At 42.9% G+C, this 26554-nt stretch overlaps 1 protein-coding gene and 1 long non-coding RNA gene across 2 annotated transcripts in view; one reads left to right on the plus strand and one right to left on the minus strand.

Moving 5' to 3' along the window:
• The window catches only part of LOC122786846, a 77250-nt gene extending 60505 nt beyond the window's left edge, over positions 1 to 16745 (minus strand). The window contains exon 1 of the long non-coding RNA XR_006362487.1: positions 16631 to 16745. This is a non-coding gene — a long non-coding RNA (uncharacterized LOC122786846). The remainder of the gene's footprint in view (positions 1 to 16630) is intronic.
• A 691-nt stretch (positions 16746 to 17436) lies between these two features.
• On the plus strand, positions 17437 to 21691 carry irx1b (iroquois homeobox 1b). Its single transcript, XM_044052124.1, has 5 exons — positions 17437 to 17994; positions 18774 to 19016; positions 19454 to 20285; positions 20692 to 20752; positions 21321 to 21691. Exons 1-5 carry the CDS (start codon positions 17752 to 17754, stop codon positions 21370 to 21372), a joined length of 1431 nt encoding a protein of 476 aa, XP_043908059.1. The 5' UTR covers positions 17437 to 17751; the 3' UTR covers positions 21373 to 21691.
• The last annotated feature ends 4863 nt before the right edge of the window (positions 21692 to 26554 follow it).

Genomic DNA, 26554 nt, shown 5'->3' on the forward strand with positions numbered 1-26554 from the left:
TAGGGGCCCCGCACACATTAGCCCTTGACATGGGCCCCCAGATGCTGAAGGTTTTCCCACAATGCCTGCTACAACTTAAAGGCTCGGCTACATTTTTAATAGCCTCGCCAATTAGACGATCCGCACTGCTTTTTCTCTTCAGCACAAGTCAGTAAAAACAACTTGTGTTGTTTACGGTCAAATACGACTTTGGCTGACTGCGTTTATATATATATATTGTCAATATGATCAAACTTGTCAGGTTTAACTTGTTATCAAATGAAAGTGGACACTCTAAATCCTGTGAGGGACTGGTGACCTGTCCAGGGTCCCGCGACCCTCATGTGGAGGATAAAGTGGTAGACGATGGATGGATGGATGGATGGTGAGGGAGGAAACAGTGGTCACGTGATAGTCACACCGTGTGTGCTGTAGTATTTAATCAGCACCACACCTCTGGTAAATATCACCGTGTGAACGACGGGCAGGTGTCCATCCGTCAGCACAGAGAACACAGTGTGTGAACTCCACTGTCTCTTTTTATTTACCCGTTTTAAAGAGGCAGCTTCGTCTTTTATCACAGACAAAGGTTTGAGGCCAGAATTCCATTGAATTAAGTGGGAGACGCACCACAGTCATCAAAGCACTCGTCTTCAACACTGAACTCTGAGGTTACTGAGGTCTGTTGAGCTGCAGAATTTACCTCCAACCTGTTAGCATATTGCCGTTGCCTCCATCTGTATTTGACATAGAATGAATCACATCCTGTGTGCAGTGCAGGAATGTAGCCAAGCGACATGAAATGTAAACCCCTACTTGACTTAATCAGTATTTTGTGAACTTATTTAACATTGGTTTGAATCTAACAGACATTTGTTTATATTTAAAAATACATGCACCGCACTTTCAAAGCCCTTTTGAGCACTTTTTTTTTGGGTTCACATCAGCGAGGGCAGAGCAGAGACATTCTATGGATTTTAGAGTACAGACTTACTAAATCAGTATGCAAGATAAACTAATGTGCACAGCTTTGACCGCTTACAGACAAACAGGGACCTTCCTCAAATATTCAATCTGTCTGACAGATGTGATCCTGAAGCTAAAGTGAGAAAGTATAAACCCCGCCCCCGCACCAGCTCATCATCGTTCGATGTTGACTCCACCCATGACGTCATTTATTTATTTATTTATGTCATATGAACAGAGAGCGTCTTTCACGCAGTTTATTCGCATCACTGTTGACGCGGCGTAAAGAAGTGGTCAAAAAAGTTTGAGTCATTTGCATTTTGAAGAGTGGACCAAGTGGTGACTGATTGGCCCCCAAAAAAAGGAGCCGATTCACTTGTGTGGTTTTTTTTGTCCCGTTTGGCGTTTGTGCAGCAGCGACATCACACACACACACACACACACACACACACACACACACACACAACAATAAATTCTTGTGGCTCCTTGTATGCACGGCTCCACTTTAATCTTTAATGACATGGTGATGATGGACTACTCTTGACCTCCAGGTTTGCAGGCACACACACACACACACACACACACACACACACCTTAAATCACCGCAGCTCCTTTAGTCCAGTCATCTGTCGTGTCTTTAAACTCCTCGGCGTTCCTACAGACTGGTGACTTCCCCGGTTCAGCTCCTCAACAATAGGCAGGTGCTTCCCAGAGCTGGGGAAAGCTGGCCGGCCATTGTCTCGGCTGAAAGCCTGGTTATTCATTGCCTGCGAGTTAAAGAGCTGACCCTGGTGTAACACTGAAGGAGCTGGCCATCAACACTAAGGCCCTTTGTCCGGCCCTGCCTCGTCTCTGATCACTCTGTAATGAAGTGAGAGTTCTGTCGAAGATTTACAGCCTCCGTCCCCTCTCCTTCCTTTCAACCCCGTCACTGCCCTGTGTCTTCACTTTTAGGGCTCTTTTTTGCTCGGGCAGACATCATTTTAAAGGGTTCTCCTCCCACTGGAGCCCCACACACAATAACAATGCTGACAATATGAGATGGGCCATTAATTCCATCTCAATGGATCCCAGTTGTTTCCCCCCCTCTTCTCCTGTCGTCCCTCCCTGCTCCTGCTTGCTGTGTTTTGTTCGCCCTCTCCAGCTCTATAGGGATAGGTGATGTGGTTTCTTCCTCCCATAGGGGTCCAACAACTGACACATGTGTGTGCGCACACACACGCACACACATAACTAAGCAAGAGTCCTAAATTAATCACCTCCTACTGTTCCCATAATGGGGAGTTAAACGCTTTAAATGCTTTACGACATTTAATCATTACCTCACACAGGCTGTATTCCCACACACACACAAACTGTTGCCTCAAACACAACCCTTATCTGTGAATAAAACACACACACACACACACACAGGATCCATGCAGAATGGACCCAGCATCCAAGCACTGGGTAAACATTTTCCTAATGTCTTTATTTTTTTCTTTTCCCTCCCCGTAAAATATTTCCTCCAACTGAAATTGAACTGTGGATGGTCCTGCTGTAATAAATCCCCTCCTTGAAGTGTGTGAGTGAGAGCGTGTGTGTGTGTGTGTGTGTGTGTGTGTGATATCCCAGGGTAAATTGTTTCCTCCAGGCTTTGAGAGGTGGGCATTCAACAGCCTGCCAAAAGAGCTATAGGCGATAATTAAATGATTCCATGCTTGAAAGGAGAAAGAAACAGAGCGGGGGAGAAGCCAGAGAGAGATACTGAGACAGAAAAGGTTGGTGGAGGAGGGAGAGAGAGAGAGAGAGAGAGAGCTGGGCAGCATGTGAGGAAAGGGAAGGGTAACACACACAGACAGAGAGAGAGAGAGAGAGAGAGAGATTTAGAAAGAGAAGGTATTTTTGCCACAGTGTGGGATACTATCACACTCAGTGGGCCGACACACACACAGCAGATCCAAACCAGCGCCTGAAGCCAGCTTGGAGATAAAGAAACATCGTTAATCAGCCGCGTTGGAGTCTAAATCAGAACGTCGCCTGTCAAATGGCAAACAGACACGTTTAATTCCAGCCTCACCTTTTCTTTTCTTTTTTTCCACCTGTGTTTGTGTTTTCGTGTTTCACAGCGTCAGTAAATCCACACCTGCATGAGTTCATGATATCTTTGTCACTTTGGTAAGAGTGTGGCACATGCATGTCTTAAGTCTTAAGTCTTAAGTCTTAAGATATCTTAACAATATGCTCAACACTTCTTCATGCCATGAACCCTTTAACTCCGAGCGTATCGCAGAAGTTGCACGGCCAGAATTACGCAACGTTTGTGTGATCGGAAAAATTCCAACGGTTTCTGAAAACTGAGAAGTTGCACGTCAAAGCGAACATATGGTTATTACGGTAATTTCACCTGCAACATTGCAGGAAGCTGGTGAATCAGCATCTTTGTCAGTTATTCCTGACAAATGTTAGGGTTAAAAAAGGCAAAAAAGAAGCCTTTTCTGACTTGAAACAGAAGAAAGAAAAAAAAAGAAAAATCATCTCATTTATGTGACACTTAGGTTTATCCATAAGGTGGATTTCAAACACCAGCGTTATGAGATATTACAGCTGAACTTACTGATAGAGGCAGCAGGGGTTCTTGGGTGTGCTGTGGTTTTCTGTGTGGGAGACAAACTTCAGCCATTAAAACAAATAGTGGCAAAAATAAAGTGGATTATAATCCTGAGATATCTCACATTTGATGGGAACTATGAGAACGGCTGGGTGGGCTCGCTTTAATCTGTGTGATTTATGTGATAGATGATAAACTAGACTTCATGTAAGCAGGTGATGGTTTTCTGCTGTACTCTGATTATTGGGTTAAATATGAAGCAGCATATAATGCAAAAAAATAACTAAAATATGTTTTATTTTACAGGGAAGGTGCAACAAACAAGAATTAGTCATAGTGAGGATAATATACTAATATGAGTCTTTAATGTTTGTTTGCAGATGTTGCTCAGGAAACGTATTCTATAACACAGGAGTGAGAACTTTTAAAGTTTTAATGGAAAACCTGATGCAGAAATGTATCTGTTGACAAAATAACACAGTGAATATTGTTGTTGATTTTGCTGCGACATGTTGCAGTGTTGAATCAGTGTTGATAAAGTATCAACATGAAAAACACCTAACCCTCAAAATCTTCCCCTGGACCAGAGAATGTCCTTTAACTAAGTGCTTTTGCCCATTTTTCCATAATAACTTTAAAATGAAGAAAAATACTGCAGTTGTAACTCGACACAACAGATTTTGTGTGTTAAATTTGAAATTGGAACAGTGTAAAACTTATGTACGATCTCATCTTTTAAGTTTCTCAATGTTTTCTTTGCCTCTCAATGTGCAAAAAAACACAAAAAAATGACAAAAAAGAGGAAACTATGTACAGGTGTTCTCTGAAATTACCGTAATAACTACACGTTGGCTTTGACGTGCAAAATCTCAGCTTTTCAGAAACCGTTACAAAACGTCACGTGACTACGCGTCGTCAGAGATACGCTCGGTTTTTAAAAGGTTTTGTTTGATATATTTGATTCATTAGTCCAACAAATGACATAGAAATAAACATATATGTGTACATATGTATAAAGAAGGTGTCGTCACCTTGAACTTGGCCCTGACCACACAAGGAACTCAGAACATGAAGTTCCATCAGCGGTGCAGATATTTATTTCCAGGCTCATAATGTGATATTACATGTTTTTGTCAGAGGTTATATCACTCGTTTCCTCCTCCTCCTTCTTCTCCTCACCTTTCTTCGCCTCTCATTCAATAAGAAATCCAGTGGTTGGAGACTAGAAGCTCATTTGCATGCCTCAAACTGTCACTCACACACATGGAGGAGAACGACGTCGCACACACACACACACGCGCCAATTTCTCTAGACTCACAGGATTGGATTCTCATCACTTGACACCCATAGTTGCTCAGGTTTCAACGCTCAAACAGGGATGGGAGGGGTGTGGGGAGAAAAAAACACACACTCTCTGTCTCTTATTCCCTCGCTCACTCTTGACAGTAGGTGTTGCATACTAATGTGTGTGTGTGTGTGTCTCAGGGGGACAAGATGAGGAAGTCCTCTCCCATTACTCAGTGCCCACCAGCTGGGCAGGGGCAAGGGCTTCAGCAGCCAGACAGATGGTACTGTCACCCCCTGCTCACACACACACACGCACGCGCACACACACACACACACACACACACAATGGTGCATCACTGAGGAGGAAGTCATTAGCTAGGAAAACCACAAGATTCCTTATTGAACAAGGGGAAGAGGAGGGGTGAGGGTAAAGAGGAGGAAAAGGAGAGAGAGAGAGAGAGAGGGAGGGAGGGAGGGAGAGAGAGGTTTTATCCTAAACTCAGTTCTGCTGAGGCAATCTGTCATGGTTGAAGTAATTGCCCTCGTCTTTGCGGAATGATCTGTCATCGCCCACTGCATTACTGCCTTAAGAACCAGACACACACACACACACACACACACACACACACACACACACACGCACACAACGGTCAGAGAAGCCACGACCTTCCTAAATGCGCCGGCTCAGACGCATGCAGCTGTGACATCTTGAATAAACCGCCCTTCAAAAAAATTTAGGCAGAGGAGAAGAAAATGAAAAAAAAGGACACATGGCTGGCCTCTCTCTCTCTCTCACCCTCTCTCCCCCCCCATAATCACTCTTTGTTTGAGCAGGAGAAAGGATGCGAGTGTTGCACTGAGAGTCAAGTGGCTGATTCAGTTTAACTTACTGTTTTATCAGTAAGCGTAGAGTGGGCCGGGCTCTCATTATAATAAGGTCAATATCCTCTGCAGGTCTTAAGTATATATATATATGTATATATTGTAGCCTATGTGTGTGGTTGACACACATAATTATGTTGCATGAGAAAACAAAGAGGGGTGCAGGTATGATTTGCACGAGAGCCGCTGCCATCAGACTAATATTTGTCTACGTGGTGAAAGGAGACATTAGTCACATTGATTAGGACTCAGTGTCTGCGCTGATCGGCTCCATATGTGTTGGAGTAAGAAAACTAATAAAATATAGATACATTTAAATGATGCACAATCATGTTTGTGGTGTTCAAACAACCAAGTCTGCACTTTTTTAGACTTTCTCTTGCTGGGATCTCAAGTGTTTAAACCGCTCACGCTCCCGCACCAAAGTCCATAGAAAATATCAACATGTGAAGCATGCAGGAGCCGCTGACCCTCTGCTGCCTTGTTTGGCAAGTTTGTGGCACTTCAGTGAACTCCAACAAAAGGATTTCAAACACAGAATTTACAAGAAAAGTTGTTTGAATTAAGTGACGGAGGCAGCGGTGGACCTGCGACTCCTGCGTGCTGTGATGGGAAATCGCTGATTTCTTCTGTGGACTTTGGTGCGAGGGGGAGTGAGCAATTTACAAACTTATCATGGAGGTCAGAAAAATGTCAATACACACTTCACAGAACCTGCACTGTCCCTCTAAGCTTTGTCACAGCCTCACATGGAATAGTGATGGAATACTGGACTTAAATATTGTATGTCGCTTAAGTAGAATAAGGCCATGTCTTCTTCTTTTCAGAGCCAAAATCAGCAAAATAAATGATCCGTAACTTGAGGAGAAAACGAGAGAACGTCTCTATCCGTTTGCTCGCCGTAGATAAAACTCCCCCAAAAATGTCTTGGCACTAACGTCCCAGCAGTTTGGGTGAAGTGGGAGTAAAAACAGAGAGGAGCAGTAATGTTTCTTCAGGCTAATGTGGACACTTTTTTAAAAAGAGACGTTTATAAGAGCAGAAAATGAGTCGTGCTAAATTCTTTAACCACACTTCATAGGTGGTAACCTGTCCAGCTTGCCTCTGCCTCTTCCTCTTCTCTCCCCCCATCCCTCTCTCCTCCCTCCTGATCGTCAAGGTTGAGTCAATACAGTTAAAGAATGGATGGATCAATATGGAGTCAAAGGCAAAAGACTAACAGCTTGAAATCAGGATGTTAAAGGTAAAACACCACCTGTAAATGAAAGAATAATACATTTGGTCACACTTTATATTAAGATACACATATTCACCATTAACTAGGTACTTACTAACAGGCATAAGTAGAATACTAGTCATTTATAAGTAATTATCAAGCACATATTAACACCTTATTCTACATAACCTTATTCTATATCTCTACTACAACATGAATTTTACCTGATTAAGGTGTTAATATGTGCTTAATGATTACTAATAAAGGGCTAGTATGCTACTTATATAGTAAGCTCCTAGTTAATGGTGAATGTGTCCCTTAATATAAAGTCTTAGCATACATTTTAGAAAATATAGAAAATAATAAATATAATAAAAAAACAATAAAACAGCAGTTATTGGTCATCATGATTGGATGTAATACTAATGAATCAGTTAATAACATATTAAATGTGACTGTGTTGTGGCGTCTCTCCTCAACTGAATATTAATGCTGATACAACATCAGTGTTGGTCCAATACTGGTCAAAATCACTGGACTGGACATCGGTAAAAGAAGAAAACTGCAAAACACACAAGTGTGAGTCTCAAAAGGTGATATAAAGCAGCCCTAATATAATGTTACTATGTTTATTATTTTTCTTTCATTAAATAAATGAAGTTAAATAAAATAGATTAGTTTAGTTTCTTATTCAAATGCTCCCTTGCAACCTCAAATTAAATCTAATTTTTGTTTAAAAAAATAACATTAGCATTAGTCACAATCCCTGTATTTTGCAGAATTTCCCAATAAGATGAATATTATTTTGTGTTACACCTTTTTTCTTTTTTATATATAGCATGAAAAGTATCTCGTTTAAGTTTTAAATCACCTTTAAGCCTCGCGGAACACACCACACACTTTCACTGGCGCTGTCACAGAGCGTGGTGTGCGGAGATTTACTTTGTGGGAGAATGTTTTAGAGTTTTGTGTTGAAGCGCACATCGTACAGGGTTTGTGTCCCAGCCCCTTCTGTACATACTGTATCTTAAATCACAGATGCACAGAAACTCTCCTCCTCCTCCTCCTCCTCCCCATCACCTCCACACATGCACACTCACACTCACACAAACAGACGCTCAAATAGACATGCAGTCTGTCATATTTGCGGCGGGTAAATAAGCGCTGAGAGGCTGTTAAAGCCGGCAAGCTGAGTAAACCAGAGACAACAGTGTGCTTAATGAACTGGGCTGCCTCCCAGCACAACATCTCATCATCGCCTGGACTTAAACAAACCACTCAGCTGCTAATTGGCCGAGCCACATGGAGCCGCTGTGAGGAATGCGCGCACCCCACCTCCACTGTTGCCTCTCAAAGGCTTGACAGACAGCAGCGGCAACACACGCTCTGTTATTGAGTCTTTGCACCGATATGTGACAGTCTGGCCTTCTGTTAACTGTGTGCATCCATACATGCACTCAGCCACTTCAGAGCCTCGTGTGTTTCCATCGTCATTTGTGTATTTTACTAATGGTTTTTAATGGAATACAAGGGGAGAGAGCGCCTGTCAATCACACAGCAACCAGACTCTTTGTCATCGTTATTTATTTTTTTTATGATTAAGTGCTGTATATGTGTGAAGGCTATCATGTTAAACACCCATTTCCTCCTCCTCTTCATCTTCTTCTGCTTATTCTGAACAAATAAAAAATGCGCCAGTGGATTTTGATCGGGAAGGCGCCGACCAGACACCAGGTGCTCAGATTAAATTAAATGCAAAGACTTGTAAATTGAGAATTAGTTGAGAAATGATGTCCCTTTTCTATATGTACAATCTCAATTGGACATTGCGCGTTTTTTTTTTTTTATCGCCAGATTTTGCAAAATCTGAGAACAAAGTGGTCAAACACTAATACGAACAACGGCTAATTGTACTGTGCAAAGGAAAAACTGGCAATTTTTTCTATATTTATTTTCCAGGCAGACATTTCTGTGGGTCAGACTCATTGCAGGGTGGAGATGTTTCAAGGGAGCGTAAGGTTTAGGAGGAAGTTGATAGAGCTTAGGAGCAGGAAACACACCCAAATGACTTGTGCTCAAAGCCAGAAAGTAAACTAAACTAAACTGAGAAAAAAAAGATGGAAAAAAAAAAACAAAGAATGCCAGCACATCTCTGCTGTTAGCTCAAGTTCATATTATCTGTTTGCTTTACTCTAGCTCGTGTTTATCCAGGTAGTGTGCAAATAGATGTGACAAGGATATGGATACTGAGGGTGAATATCAGTGAACATAAGTCATGATATCCAATGTCAGAGGTGGAAAGTTCTCACACGTCACAGTGGATTTCTGCATTAAACTGTCCAGTTCATGCAGATCTGTGTATTAACAACAGGATTTATACCCTGAACTTTTTTCTTGCATTTGCAATTTACTGACAGCACTACACAATGTGTCAATATGGGCAGCACAAGGAATTAAAAGAATAATAATAATAAGATTTTGAATAACAGCATTCAACCAATTGCCATATAGGCCATGACAGACTTTCTTGCAACTCAGTACGTTTACACGCACAGTTTAATCGAGCTAAGTCCATAGTCCGACTACGACATGCAGGCAACCGGACACTTTGCAGAGACCAAGTACGTCTGACTCCGCCTCCGTAGGTGGCGCTGTACCTCTCTATACGACCTTCACGTCACAGAAATACCAACAGCGGACGGCGAGATGGATCGTGCTGTGGCTCTGTATGTGACGCACCTGTCGTGCATTTTAATCGTGATACAAATTAGATGGAGCGCGGCTCTCGTGGTGTTTGTCCGAAGCAACGGAAAACACAGCATTATAGGTCGTCTCCTTCTACTTCCAGGTCAAAGACCAAGGAGGACATTTTGGTGCGTGTGCACAACACTCGGTCCGACTCCAGTCCGACTAATCGGACTGTGAATCACATTATCCACGTATGCTAGTCCGACTAAGTTTGGACTTAAAGTGGTTGGGTAAAAAAATACAACTCCAAGGTAGCAGGTTGGCTAACATGACTGAAGTTCAAACCCACACAATTTCATTTGCAAATACCTGATAAACTATAAAATCCAATTTCTGCATATTAAATACAGAAGACATGTGGATGTTGGTTGTTTTCGAGACATCTTTGAACACCTTGCGCCAACTATGTTCAATAGAAATTAGGTTCTCACACAAATTAACTGCACTTTCAAATGTATTTTGTAAGGACCATTATCTTCTCAAACAATCATTACATGTCTACAGATCAGTGCATAGCAGTGAAATAGTCACTGTTTCTCGCAGGTTTCACACGGTTGACTAACAAACTGTAAACTGTAATGACAACTGTGCATACAGTGTGTTGTAATTAGTAAAGAAATGTGGATGCCATAACAGCTGTGTAACATTATATACACATGTCATCATCTTCTTCATCCTCTGGTGTCTGGAGATTGTTTGGTCTATTTGATTTATGATGACTTATTTTCTTTCCTTCGTCCCCCTATGATTACATACTTTGTAATGTATAGTTATTCTCATAAAGATTTATTTTGAAACAATTTGTACATGTCTCCTTCTCTGTTTTTGGTGTATTTATATACATATCTATGTTACAGTGCCACATAAAGGCCCGGCATATGTACTACAGTGTTTAGAGCATTTTTTTTCCTGTGGTTAAAGACATTTTTTTGTTTCTGTGGGGATAAGGCTTCATTTAGTTGAAAAGGGCACACACATACCCTCTCCTTGTCCCTCTCACTTACAGTTAATGGGTGATTAAGTCGTGTAGCAGACAGTGGGCCACAGGGAGCCAATTGATCTGACCCTTGACCCTCAGTCTGATGGAAGGAGGGGGGGAGTTGGAGGTCAGGCCTGTAAGGGATACCCTCTTTATCCTTCTGCCTTGAACAGCAGCTCAAAGCTAGGGGAGGCACCCAACCAGGAGCCATGGGTCTCCTGGGCCCCTCCGCCGCCACCACCACCCACATCACATTCATATGGTCAATATGAGCCACGGAGCAAACACCTTAGTTGCTCTGTGGCCCCTGTGATGCTTTGACCTCAGCTGAGTATCTTTGATTTTCCCAAGGGTAACTTGCCTCTGCTTTGATTAGCTCCTATTAGCTGAGCATAAACACTGCATAGGTAAAAAAAAAACACAAAACAATTACTTAGTGAGTACAGTTAAAACTGTCATTGGAAAACTGTTCTTGCCCCACTAGCACTAGCAACTAACTCTGTACCGAACCATTCTGTTTGGTACAATGCATTTTATTTTGCATTTCCATTAGGAAAAGTACCAAAATAACCAGCCACAACTGTTCCATTTTTGGCACCCTTCCCTTGGGGGAACCACTGTAAAATAGTGCCATGTGGTCCGGGTGGAGCTAGACTGGCTCCCCGCACAACAGTCAGCTGATTGGGGCGACAGAAAAGCGTCACTCCCTTGCCACCGGTGATTCTACTTCGACGCCCGCTTTCTCTTAGGAAAAGTACCAAAATAACCGGCCCCAACCGTTCCAGTTTTCGGTAACCTTCCCTCGGGGTGTACCATAGTAACGGTACGGTACGGGTGGAGCTAGACCCACGCAGAGTCAACTGATTGGGGCGACAGATCAACGCCCGCTTTCTCTTCTCTTCTCTTCAAAACTTAACTTTGTCTTGTTGAGACAAACGGCCACAAACCGAGCAGGGGGGAAATAAAAGCTGCTGGATGTCCTCCTTTGTTGTCCTTCGTGTTGTTGACTGCTGTGTCGCGTTCACTGTCGTCACACCGTTCCAGTTGCGGTACCAAACCGAACTGTACCACAATGGAAACATGATGTATGGTGTTAGCATGTGCCATTCAGTGTCTTTCCATTGACTTCAAATGTTTAACTTCTTAAGAGCATAATTTGGCTCTCCTCATCAGTGAAAACACTGGTTTTATGTGTGTTCTCCTCATCTGTTGTCTTCTTCTTCTTCTTCTACTTCTGTGTACTGGCTTCTTTTATTACTTCCAGGTCAAAGCCCACGGGCGGGAATTATCGAACAGTTTGAGTTCAACTCAACATAAACATGCTGTAGCAACTCCATTCCCAGTTGCATCATGTGGGTGTGTTAGTCTGACTATTTAGTTCTATTTCAGTCAGACTAACATGTTAAAATGTACTTCAAAAGTCTTGTTTTAATCAGACTAATACGATACGATATGTTGGTAAATTCTACATCTTTGTCATCTCTATCAGGCCTGAAGTAAAGATTGTGCCGATCCTCATCTGAGTCAAAGACTTTGAGGACTGTGTTAATGCCACTTCTCTTTGAGGTATCCAGTGAAGTCAGCACTATTGCATTAAGCTTACTAGTCTTCCTAAGGATAGCTTTTCATCACGACCCACACACACACACACATAGACCCCATCCCTCACACTCCCCTTTTAAGTTGAGGTATTGTCTTTAACAGCATTATAACGGTATCATTCCGCTCCCACTGTGAACAACAAAGACAAGAAACACCAAATCCTAGAACACAGCAATCTGTGTGTGTGTGTGTGTGTGTGCGTGTGTGTGTGTGTGCTCTTTAAAGCAATGCTAATGGGCCCTAAGAAGCATTAAAGTGACCCCTACTGTAACAAAAGAGTTAATAATCCGTTTAGAAAACAATCAGATCCGTGGCCATGAGAAAAGCCCCCTGCTAAGTCTTTCTGTAAAGAGGAGGAGGTGGGAATTCACCTTTTTTTTCCCAGTCAGCAATCTTGTTGAACATCGCTTGTTTTCATCGTTCTCTCTATGGGGAATGATGGAACTGTATTTAACGGCCACTCCACAGCCACAGTCAGCAAAAAAAAAAAAAGGCAAGAAAAAGACAACACAGTTCCATTTTGTGGCAATTCAAAGTGACCTTTGCTGGAGGTCAGGGTTTGTTAACAGTGCCATCCACGGTAAATGAGTCCCATTAGATTTCTAAAGCAGTTATTAACAAACAAATGCTGGGGGAACCCATTAATTGCTAATGATAGGCTCTTTGTGTTGTGTTTCCCCTCTGGGTCAAAATGTTCAAGCAGCAGGATCCATCTCCGGGCAAGTGGCTGTCAGGTCACGTTGCTATAGAGAGATACTGGGTGACATAAGCCATTAAGAGCATGAATGACATCTCCTGTGCTGTCAAACATCATGGAAATTAAATAAAAGTGTTACTGAGTGATGATAATAATAATAAAAAAAGTGTATTATCGGAGGCTGGCAGGCTTATCTGTTCTGCATCACAGTGATCAGCTTTAACATCAGGTCAGAGTGGAATCTATCACTGCTTATCTTTGCTGTCAAGTAGGTGAGGACAGGTATTTTTCTTTGTCTCTCTCTCTCTCCCTCTCTCTCTCTCTCTCAATCTTCCACATCCTGGAACCGATCACACAGCCAAAGAAAAGACAGACATTCATTTAGCCAGAGAAAAAATGATGGCGTGACAACTTGTGGCAGGAGAGTGAGATAACTTTGCTGTTTCTTATTTTCTTTGAGCAGTAAAAATGGACTGACTTTAGAAACATGTAATAAATATTGCTCATTGCGCTGTAATGTTAACACCTCTGAACTGTCGTCTTGCATGCGAAAAATCACGGGGGGGAAAAATGAGAATTCACATGACGTCATCAGAGATAATAACACATGGATTAACACGAGCCATAAAAGTGAGTGTCCTGTCACGTTCACGTCCAAGAGGCCTGAGAGTAACGGTGGAAAATGAGCTTCAGCTAAAGGCTCTTTCACACCAACGTTGGAAGGTATGTTTAAACCCACTGGTGGCAAAATGATCCTGTTAGCCTACTTTCCCCTTGATTTATAAAGCCAGCAAACATTTTCCTAAGAAAAGGTCGAATTCAGTAGAACATGATGTCAAATTTCAGAGCAACATAGACGATGAAGTGCAGCACATTTGAGTGGAAGCCAGTGTGATTGACAGTTGAACCCTGAACTTCCAGTTGCAAAATGTCATGCCACGCATTTCTTAACATGTTCAAAATAAAGTTCAATCAATCAATCAATCAAGATGATAATACTTGTCAAGATTAAGACTTGTTAAGGTTTTGTGGAGCGACGTCAGGGTCAACCACACAAATGTTGATGGTCAAAGTTTGCATTAGTTGAAGACTGAGACTCACCATGTTTTTATTTACTGCAGTAAATAAATTAGAAAATTTGACCTTTGATTTCACAATCTTTGTCAAATCCATTACATATTATGCACGATTAAAGGCTGTTGATATTCAGCTGCAACTTCACCAGTAAATGTTGCTATGTTAGACTTTTTGCACCTTGTGGACAGTGACTGTCACTTTGAATAAAGCAAATTCAACAGCATTTCTTGTTTTGCTTGCACTGTGCGCGGCAGAGGTGACTGTCAGCCAATCAAGTCACGCTATGAAACTATATCCGAAGGTGCAGCCCAATCAAACCACATTTATTCATCCGCCTTAAACTCAAGACATGCAGCTCCCAGGAAAGGTTGTACTCCCCCGTTACCGTAAAAGCCACCTCTATAGTACCACATGTCAGACCTATCTACCATCAAGCATTGACACAACGAGTCCAGCATTATTATTATTTGGGCACTTAAATAATATGGAAGACAGTGATTTAAGTTAAATTTGAGTGATTTGAGAGACATTAAAAGATGACTTATAATGTCTTATCTTGGAACCATCACAGCAACCTTCCAACAAACTTCTGCAAAGACGACAAACACCTTGAGATTCTAAGTCTTCTTCACATTAAATGTTGCTGAAGAATCATTACAAGAAGTGTCATGTATTTTTAAACCACTGTTGAGAACGTGGCGTTGTATCAGAGGTGAGTCCTCTCACGAGCTCTCTGTGAATGCCCAATCATCCAATTATTTAATCGTTATTGAATCACTCTTATCGTCGCGCCTTTGTCGAGGCGTTAGCACACGAACACACACACACACACACACACACAAAGAGAATCAGCTTTATGATGTTACTGTGTGTCCTACCTCACTGCAAATTACCCAGGAGGAAATGGCCATTGCGAGTGGATTGTGGGACTTTATTCGAATGTTTCCTGCGGTAAGTTATTCCTTTGTCTGGGCCGAGCTAATAGCAGGGAATGGGATTCAAATAGAGTCAAGCTGCCTCCTGAGATCCCTCAATACACCATCGCCATAAAAAGAGGTCTGAGGCCAGTCTAAATATTTGGTAGTCTTAGCAGGTTCATGTTAAAAGACACACGCACGCACTGCACACACACACACACACACACACACACACACATGCAGTGAATGCACAAGCAGGCCGAGGCTGTGAAGTTGAATGGCATAGCTCAAAGCCTTCCTCCCCCCTATCCCTGCCTCTTTCTCTCTCTAAACCGCCAAACCATTCTCCCCCTTTCTCCAGCTCAGAGGAATTCATTAACTGCCTCTCCACAGAGACACTATGGAAATCAGGCAGCTACAAAGGCAGAGAGAGAGGGAGAGAGAGAGAAAGAGAGAGAGGGAGGAGAGAGGGAGGGAGGAGGGAAGGAGTGGGTGGCGTTGAATGGGGCTATATTATCCTATTAGATGGTGGATATGTCTCCTTTCCCTCCACAGTCATGAGAAAAACATTAATTTTGAGTGAGAAATGAGACACAGGGAGGAGGGAGGGGGAGAGAGAGAGAGGGAGGAGGACAGAAAGAGGGAGAGAGAAATGGTGAGGGTCTTTAACATTGCTCTTTTATCGAGCTGAAATGGAGAGTCCCTTGGCTCCATTTACCTTGGCAATGAGGATAGAGCCGCTCTCCATGAATGCCATTTAAAATGCCATAGAGATTAAGCATCCTCTCTCTCTCTCTCTCCCCCTCCCTCCCTCCCTCACACACACACACACATGCACAAAGCAGCAGCAGCAGCAGCAGCAGTATGCTCGTCATAATATGTGTTTAGGAAAACAGCTTTGAGATTCATGAGTAAAGCCCTCTTGGTGCCAGTGCTGAGGAGGGAAGGGGATGGAGAGAAGAGAGGACCGTCACTTAGCCAGAGTGGGGTTTGAGCACTGTAATTAAATCATTAGATTCCCTCCCTCCACTGCTCCACCACCACACCATCCTCCCCTTCCCTCTGTCTCTGTCTCCCCCTCTCTCTCTCTCTCTCTCTCTCTCTCTCCTCCATCTCCCTGCTCAGCCAGGCTCATCAGGGGCTCCAGTGTGAAATGATGAATCTGTATTTATGGGGATGGAGTAATTACACAGCTAACCTCTGAAGGAACCCAGGAGGGCCACAGGGCCACTGAGCAGGGCGCAGGGTGCTGAACCTCATTAGCACTGTTGCCTGAGTGTGTGTGAGATGGAGTGCGTGTGTGTGTGTGTGTGTGTGTGTGTGTGTGTGTGCGTGCATGTGTGTGTTCAAAGGAGCAGATTGAAGCCAGGCTGCCTTTTTGATAGTTCAGTCTATCAATAAGGAAACATCAATCTGCATCTTTCATGTATCAGACTCAATTTCCTACAGTTTCCTCTCATTAAAATAATAGATTTTCTTTTCAGTCTCAGGTTTACACTTGGAAATATGTTTTTTTTATTTCTCCTCTCTGTCTTCTCCTTCTCTAACCCTAACTCGAGACTTCATCTCCAGCAGCACACAGAGTTCTCCATTCTCTCTGCAAACATCTGCCATTTTCCACTCCACCAGCTCCTGTGTGTGTGTGTGTGTGTGCGCGCGCGCGCCTCATATCTCTGCTCATCTCTTTACCTCCAGTGTCCCTTCACTGACTTCCGTCGATAATCACGGACATTCCTCGCAGATCTGTCCGACCATATCGATGCCTGCCGGCCCATCTGCCGACCAGGAAGTCCCGACATACCCGGCGGATCAGCTGTCAAAGCGAGGAGAGAACCATGAGACAAGTGCAACATTTGTTTATAGTATTATTATTCTTTTCTGTCGTTTCATGCCATTTGTATTTTGTTACACTTCATACAAAAGCTGAATTTCTTGCAACTGTTGCTATGCAACAATAAAAAAAAAATAGCAGCGCCACATTTGTCAAATTCAGCAAAACTGACCACAAAACGCAAATGAACACACACACACACACAAGTTTACGCAGCATTCGTAGTGAGGACCCTCATCAACATAATTAACATTCCCTATAACCCCTTACCCTAACCTTAAGCTTCACAACTAACCCCTAAAAAGCCCTTAAAAGATGTGAGGACCATACAAGAACACAGATATAATATAATATAATATAATATAATATAATACGATATAATAACTTGCTCTGCCTTTTCAAACCTTAATCATAACAAGTTAACCTCAGTTTAACTACAGTCCACATCTTATTCCTAACTTTAACCAGAGAAACGAGTCCGTGTTTAAACTAGAAAAAGGTCTTAAAGAGGTAATAAAAACGAGTACACACACACACACACACACACACACACACACATGTGCGCGCACGCACAAACACACATACACACACACGACCTGGGCTAACCAATGCACTAATCGCCTGCCCCGGGCATAGGAGGAGCTTGGTGCTTAAGTAGGCTGCCAATCAGTCACTCAGCTCCACATCCAGAAGCTCCCGCGGCCAGACACACGCATCACTCCACACTAGAGGTGCCAAACTGCGGCTCTGACTGACAAAACTCCGGGTCAGTGGAGAGAAGCTGAACACTTCCCAAAAAGAAAGAGGGGGACTCTTGTGATTCAGACCTTCATCCTCCCCCTCTTCTCTGTCATTTTGAGGATTCCTACTTTTTTCCCCTCTTTCTTTTTTATTTTTTTTTATTTTTTTTTTCTGCCTCCTCTTGCTGCTGCGGTGCGACTTTTGGATCGACTTATTACTGTGCGCCTTTTCTCTGGACATGTCTTTCCCTCAGCTGGGATATCCTCAGTTCCTCAGCGCCGCCTCTCAGGAGGTGTACGGGGGCGAGCGGCCGGCCTCTGCCCGGGAAGGAGGCGCCGAGGGCGGCGTGTGTTCCACCGCCGCCACCGCCGCCGCCGTGGGCTCCATGCTGGGGATGTACGGAAGCCCGTGGGTGGCGCGCAACTACAGTGCCTTTTTGCCGTATAGCGGAGCCACAGACCTCGCCCTCATTTCCCAGATGGTGAGAGTTGATGCTTGTTTGAGTGAGCTGAGGTGTTCACCACACTGCCTGATCTTTGTGTCTTTACTGTCAGAGAATAACTGAGTTATATCCACAGATGCATGCCATCAATTATTATATTAATAATAATAACTGCACATTGCAATCTGCACAAATATGAGATATGAGAATAAATATGACAGTAAATCATGATCTGAAACACAGAATAAGACTTTATAAATTTTAGATAGATTTTGACGTTTTAATTATCTGTAAATAATGTAAATAAAAAGGATTATTTAGGCCTGGTGTAGTGTATTAATGAGAAAATTCAATTCTTTATTAAAGGAGAGGGGGGAAATTGTTTAAAAGCTTAAACTGATTAAATTCTATTATTTACATGTAGCATATTCTATATTTTTATGTTTAGACTAAAATTAAATACTTAACTGTTATCTAAACTAAATCCCATCCAAACATTGTTTTTCTTTTTAAAGTTTGTATTTCTGATTAATGTGGCCCCCCCAATAAAGTTGAACTTAACCCAACAAATACACTTAAATGTCATTTTAAATATTAAGTTTTAGAAACTATAAAATAATTGTAATACAAATTGAATTTATTATTTTTGTGTGGAAAGGAGCGTTTTGGTGTCAGATACTAAAACTTTGATAAACTTTTTTGTACTTAACAAATCCACATTATTGTTGTGATTTTCTTCTGAACTTTAAGAGGAAATAACTTTAATAAGAATAAGCTTCTCAACAAGTTGCCACCTCCATCTGCAATCCCATTTCCAGGGCTCTCAGTACGAGCTGAAGGACAGTCCGGGCTCACACGCCGCCTCGCTGCCTGTCCACGCCGCACAGGGCTTCTATCCGTACGGACAGTATCCGTATGGAGACCCGTCCAGGGCCAAGACGGCCACGAGGGAGACCACCAGCACCCTGAAGGCCTGGCTGCAGGAGCACCAGAAGAACCCGTACCCGACCAAAGGCGAGAAGATCATGCTGGCCATCATCACCAGGATGACACTCACACAGGTGTGTGTGTGTGATAGAGTGTGTGAGAAATCTATCCACATGTGTTTTTCCCATGCTAAAGTTCATTATCAAGTTATTTATTTAAAAACCACTACAGACACAACAGAGCTGAAGTGTTAAAGTTTTTCATGTTATTATTAAATTGTTCTATTTTATCAGATGAAGGGAAAATGACTGACAGATCTATGTCCATCTTCACTTGTTTTTAAAAAGATCATGTCCACACTTGTCACTTACAGCATTAATTACAGTTTATCAGTGACTTCTCCAGTCAAATGTCTCTTCTTTTCACGCATAATAACAAACTATGAAAATTGACAAGAAACAAGGAACTTTAATTTAATTTAAACACCGTTTTCCACTGTGTCTTCACACATTCGACCTATAATAAGTTAAACTAAAGATAAATAAACAACCGTGTTTCCATTCGTTCACAGGTGTCGACGTGGTTCGCCAACGCACGCAGGCGCCTGAAGAAGGAGAACAAGGTGACCTGGGGCCGCAGCGCCGAGGACCGGGACGGCCGCATCTTCAGCAGCGACAACGAGGACGAGCCGGGAAAGAACGGCAGCGACAACGAAGACGAAGACGAGGAGATCGATTTGGAAACTGTGGATATCGAGAGACCCGAGGAGCAGCGGGCGGACGGCCAGCAGAGTCCCGACAGAGTGGAGGCAGAGGAGGACGCGGAGGCAGAGGCAGAGGCGGAGGCTGAGGCGGGCCTGTCCGCCCGGGAGCAGGCCTCTGAGGCGAGGAGCGCGGGGAGCGGCAGGACGCTTCCTGTGGAAACGGGCATTTCTCTCAATAAATCGCCTGTTGTCAAACTCGCAGTGGATCATTCACCCGGCAGACAGGAGTACCAGAGACCCGCACAGAGCAAACCCAAAATCTGGTCCTTGGCTGAGACGGCCACGGCCCCGGACAGCTCCCATAAACTCTCCTCCGCGAGCCATGCGCATCACCCGGCTTTGGCCTCCGCGGGCCACCCGGCCTTACTCCCCGGACATGGGATATATACATGCCAAATTGGCAAGCTGCACAACTGGGCCAACGCGGCTTTTCTGAACGCCAACTCGCTTTTGAACATGAGGTCGTTCCTCGGTGGCGGGGCGCCCGCCGGACACCTTCCGCTCCACGGGGCAGTGCCGGCGGCGGCGCGTCATGACGCACGACCGGCGGCGGCGGCGGCAGCGGTGGGCCCGGGAATGTCAGGGACGGAGGATGACAGTGATATAGAGTCGTCGGGGAGCTTCAGTCCAAAAAGAGATGGTATGGACTGAATTAAAATCAAACAGCTGTTGTTTATTTATTTATTTATATACTTACTATTTAGGAAGTTATATTTTCGTTTGTCTGCATTTTCGAGCATCATAATTCCAAAAGTAAGACACGGATTTGGAAGAAAATTTCAAGGGATGTAGGTTATAATCTGAGGAAGAAAAAACAAGATTTTGGCCGTAATCTGCATTCAGGATTAAAAAACAAAGTATAAGAGTATTGACGCTTTACGCGGCCTCGGCTACAGTTAGTGAGTGTTGGCCTCATGGAGAAACGTTTATATACATTATCAAATCACAGTTATCTGCAGAACAAAAACATGTGAATTAACACTATTAACAATAATATTTCTCACTCGTGTACTAATTGTATATTTTCTTTTTCTTCCTCATTCCAGACGAAGAGAGCGACCACAGGCCGGATTCCCTCAAGTCCCACTTCCAGCTGATCGCTGACAGGTAGAACTAAACCTCGCGCATCTGAAATCAATTGAAACACCTGACATTATCGATGCCATCAACGCATCCCCCCGCACCGTCTTCTGCCAAATGAACCCTAAAAGTGAGAGAGAGGTAAACACTCTTATACACCTGACTGTGCAGCGCGCGCGCACAGAGGCGCAATCTCAGCACATAAATCATGTGATTGAGTCTCCACCACTTTAACGCCTCGTCAGGCACCAGCGACCCCCCACCCTCACAAACCCCTTCGCCTGCAACGCTGAGTTATCGCCACCTATGTCATTTAAATAATCTGCCGCCATTTATTCACGCCCCTCCTCCTCCTCCTCCTCACCTAATGTATGTCAAAGAAAACGCTGATAGCAACATCATGAATGAAGTGAAGGGTGAAAAGACATAAAAACAATTTAGCCATGGTTTCTTTTTAATTTAAAGTGTTTACTTTAATCTTTAATTAATATTTTTTTACTTTAAGACACATATGGCTAATTATTTATTGATAGAAATACGAATACTTAAATATTCTTCACACTAATTGAAATGATTTCTCCTTCTCTTTCCTCAGACCTCACAGTGGAACAACGACATCACATCGAGCTCTGACAACAACATTATGAGAAGACAAAGATAAAAGAAAATAATAACTTTATTTAATGGAGAACTGTTTAACAAAAGGCTATTTTTGCCAGGACCACCTGTCATAGTATTGCTGTTTAGCTTCTATTTGCAAAAAAAGAGACGACGGACAGACAGTCGATGGTTTTTGTCACAGATTTGCTTGTATCTCTCTCTTTTTATGTCTCTTACGCTTCATTTCTTTCTCTTTCTTTCTTTTTCTGTTGTGAATGGAAACCATGAAAAATTTGTAAATACAGGATATGAATTTGTCTTTAAAGAATATATTTTTTGGGAACTAAATAAATGTCATTATAGTCATTTATTATTCCAGACTTTTCCATTGGAACTATTTAGAAATGTGTCATAGGATTCCCTCAATTGAAGCTTCCTTCTCAGGGTGGAATATTCATTTTCAGAATAACTTAAAGCTAAATTTTAGATTTAAACAAATATAAAACAATATTAAATCCACCTTCTACCACTGTGACACACCTTTGATTCCCCTACACGCAGTTACTTTCTCCGTCCTCTCAGCGACTAAACCGTGCAGTGTCAGCCACCTTAACCGAGGAAAAGTCATGTCCTTGGCAAAATCTGCACTCGCCCCAAAAAGCTCCGAGGCTCTTATTCCAACGCCTCGGAAGCCACTGCAAACGCTGCGGAAATTGAAATTGGAGATTTCCAGGACCTCGTGAACCTGCGCCTGTGCTTTCAGTGAGGCCCTCCTTACTTTAATGTTGGATTATACCCCCTCAGTGGCACCACAGCCGCTTCTGAAATATGGATCAGACAGCAGGAAAAGGCCAGCAGCCAGTATGGGGGTGGCAGCTCAGTGGGGAGGCAGTTGTGTTTGTGTGTCCTCGAGGACACACACACACACAGAAGACAGCTTGTGTTAAAACTGTTGTTAAACCACATTATGTTCTAACAGTGCAGCAGCATTCTGTCAGGCCCAGGCCTTAAAATGCTTGTTGAGGTGAGAGCAGGTACGAGCTGTTATCGTGTTTGTGAGGCTGAGATTAAAGTTGAACCAGGTTGAGTTTGTGGTCGGCGCACGGAACACAAGCATGTGGCATATTCGTGAACAAAGTGAACAAAGTTGTGCGCGTGTTTTTGTGTCTCGCTGAGATGTTTGTTAACAGGTGTGATCAGGATGAAGAGGACACGCACACGCACACACACACACACACACACACACACACACACATGCACGTGGAAAGTTCACACTTTGTGCAACCCAGAGCCACCATGCAGGTTTATGGGGACGTGACTCAACACTGCCCCCATACCCTCGGAATATGCAGAGCAGTGTTACGCCACTGTGTCTGAGCTCCACATCATGCAAGTCCACTTATACAGTCATCACTACAACTGAACTGAAGTCAACTAAACACAACCCTGTTTAGTTTGCTCAAGCTGCAGTTTCTCTTTCGATATAACAGCTTCAGATCTGTTATCTCAAATACACATCGATGATTTTGGAAAGTCAGTTGGAAATGATGACTTTACTCAACCCAGGCCTACGTGGACTACAACTACATCCACGTCATTAAAACATGCATCCTGATGTAGGATCAACACATGCGTGGCCACATAATGTTCTATGAGAACGTACTTTACCAAACAAGCTCATATTATAACACAGCACTTAAAGCAACAACCACAAATTGGCTGATATTAAATCAAATATAGAGTGTAAACATCACATACTGATGTGTCCCACGTTTTCAATACATTACCAGTTCTTTAAGTTGAATTCTCACAAAGTTACTGTATTTATCGTCAGTGAATGAACCGTGTGCGGTAAATGCATACGTTCATCTGTGAAGACTTGAAATAATAATTAGACTGGCATTACTTATTTTACAAGTGGCTATAACCCGTCCCTCTTTACACACCAGTATAGTGAACACACACATAAACATGGCACAGGAGCAGTGGGGTTTGGGTAACTTGAACCCACGACCTTCCATTTACAAGCCCAATTCCCTTCCACTTGAGTTCCCCAGACATGCATATTTAACTGTCACAAGCGCTCCATGAAAAAACACTGGGTTTTTTTTATTTACAAAACCATAATAATCAAATGATCTGCTCTCAAACCTCCAGTACCTGTGCACATCGCAATCAACGTGTTTCAAGAGTTAAACTTAACTTAACTAACAAAGCTTTTATTCCACATAATATACAAATGTGTTTTTCCTGCTAGACACAGGCTGGGAAAAAAAATCCACTTTTTGACTATAGGAAACACACCCAATTCAGCTTTGTTAAACATATAAAATATAATATATAACCTTTTAACACCCAACTGCTTTTTGCTTATTTTAACCATAAAAGGACCAGAAAATGTCCTGTAACCAAGTTTTTTCCAGAATACCTTCCAATATCTGGCAGTTATTTACAATTTACTGCATGTTAAAACACTGCTTTAACAATTTAAAATGAAGAAAAACACTGCAGTTGTGCACGTTAAATTTGAAATTGGAACAGTATTAAGCATATTTAACATTTTTTGAGTCGCTCAATGTGCAGGTGTTCTTCCCACTCCCCAAGAAACTCAGACACCGTTGGATTTTTTCCAGTAGCACAAAACATCGCGTAATTACAGCAATATAAAGTGCGCTTTGCAAAGGTGTTGTCAGCGCTACGCTCATTTTAAAGGGTTAAAGAAGACTGTTGCCTTTATGAAGCTAAACTAACTACTGCAGGTGATGGTGGGAGTGTCTTCTCTTATAATCTCCTGAATTTCCAAATCTGTGTGTTTCTGCTGTGTGTGTTTGGGGGAAAATAAGTCAGCAGTGTTTTTAGGTGCTGCAGATTTCCTCCTCCCTCAAACGTCTGTCTATCATCATTCATCCAGCCTTCCTTCTATTCACTCACTCACCCACACACTCACTCACTCACTCACTCACTCACCCGTTCGAGTCAAAACAAGAAGATGGGAAAAAAACAAACTTGAGTCTAAAGAGAGCAAATGAGAGCGCGGGAGCTGGTGCAGTGAGAACCGTCATTGATGTGAGAAAAGCATGGAAGGAAGCCAGACACTTGAGGCCATTTTCACTTCCTCTGCCAACTCTGACAGACTGCCATCAGTACCGCCGAGCAGAATATCCGCCGCTCTTTCCCTCTCATACACATTTCACTTTTGCCGCACTTCATCCGAGCCAGACTGTTCTTCCAAGTGTACCCGAACAATATGTTATTCTTTCAAAGGTGGAAATCAGTGAGCTTAGCATGATGGGCCTGAACAATGACATCAAACAGGCGTTTAATCAGCCACACAGTGTGTCCCGAAACATGAAACGTCACGGAGGCTTCAAAAGTAAACAGATCCCCAAATATGATTAGCACTTTCTGGCGCGGGCGCAGGTAGAACTTTTTCGACAGAGTTTTCAAGTCGAGGCTTCACGTTCGTCACTCAACCTGCTCCAAAACTTTTCAAAAGTAGAGCTGGAACACAGTCAGATGAAGTCGGATACGCTGCCGTGCACAGACTTTGCCGTTTAATTGCTCGACTCTTCTTGTCCCAGTATACAAACACTCCAGCGGGCGTCTGCTAAGCTAGGTGGCAATGTGCCCCCTTGTTCTTGTTAGTACACGGCGCTTTCCGATTTAGCTGCTAACTTGCTAGATGTTAGCATGTCAAGTGCCATCCCGAGTCTTCCCACCTACCATCCGTGAACTTGAAAACAGTCAATTCTTTGAGGTGACGGAGCATAAACTCTGTCTCCAAAAATGTTCCCGTCTGTCTTTCTCGCTGTCTGTGTGCTGGATCCTTCTTTTACGTCAATAGCAGACAACGAGACCAGGCACCAAGGCCAGTTTGACTTTGCTTTAATTTGACACTCAACAACGTTATTGTGTTAGTCCGACTTGGAGAAGTAAGTTTCTGAGACAGAAATGGAAGCTCAGCTTCAATGTCAGATATGTTCTGTGTGTGTTGTATTTACATTTCATGACTAAACGTGTGCTACAACGTGATTAGAACGTGTCACTAGTTCTTTCACTGTAGAATCCATGTATCATTTGTTTTAACAAGCGTTTCCCATTGAGTCCGGTTTTGATTTTTCCATCCAACGCAAGTTACGCGACCCAAAGGTCTGCGTAAACCCGGAAGTGACCTGTGACATGGGAGGAGCTACACACACGGGATAACGATCATAAAACTGAGTGCAAATCAACAAAAAAATATGCTTTTATGCGTTTACAGAAACCTTGATGACACTACACACTTGTCTATGCGAAGTTCAAATTTCAAACTGTACTTAACTCGCAAACGTTCGGGTCACGTAACTTGCGTTAGATGGAAAAATCAAAACTGGACGAAGCAGGAAACGCACGTTATCCGTTTCTTTCATTTTTCATTTTTATTTTGAAAAATTTGTGAACAAATGATACAAGGATTCTGTAGCGGCCTCCCGCCCACTGCCCCATGCACGTTCTTGGAAGCTGAGCTTCCCTGGAAGTGACATTTCCAGTGGTTTTAACGTGGACATTAGGCTTCTGCATGACGATGGGAGAAACCAGTTTTTGATTGACAGCCGAGCCTTTTCTGCCTCAGTCCTGTGTGGATTTTGCGAGGGATGTTTGTAGACAACTAGCTGCTCGTTGCCTGTTATTTGCTCTGCGATCTAGAACACTTTCATTCGTACATATGCACTGTAAATAAAAACACTATTATAGCATTTCAGTTTTACATAATTATCAAGTTTTCTTGTTCTAATTGTTCATTAACTTCACCTGTTTCCATAAATCTAAAAACTCCTTTGGGTTTGGACGAACACAATAATGTAAAATCACTGTCCATAAAAAAACAACAACATCCAAAACTTAAGTGAGGGAAAACCACCAGTGCTACATGTGAATGCGACTCTGCGGAGTTTTTAGAGTGCTATCTGCCCCTCAAACTCTCAGCGTGAACACAGTCTTCACTGGTGCTTTGGTATTCTGATAAATACTCTTTGGTGAAGTCTAATCCCTATTAAAGAGGCAGATTATGGAAGGGATTTGTCTTTGATTTGCCTGTCCCACTGCTCTTTTCTGTCAGCGTCTCACTCTCTTTATACTATCCTTTCCTCGTTCTTTTTTCTCCCTCTCTCTGCTCCTCTGTCATCTTGATGGGATGGTTATGGCTTGAACAATGATTGCCTCCATGTGTCATCTCCCCTCACGCTCCCA

The sequence above is a fragment of the Solea senegalensis genome, linkage group LG20, assembly GCF_019176455.1.
Source record: "Solea senegalensis isolate Sse05_10M linkage group LG20, IFAPA_SoseM_1, whole genome shotgun sequence".
Classification (NCBI taxonomy): Eukaryota; Metazoa; Chordata; class Actinopteri; order Pleuronectiformes; family Soleidae; genus Solea; species Solea senegalensis.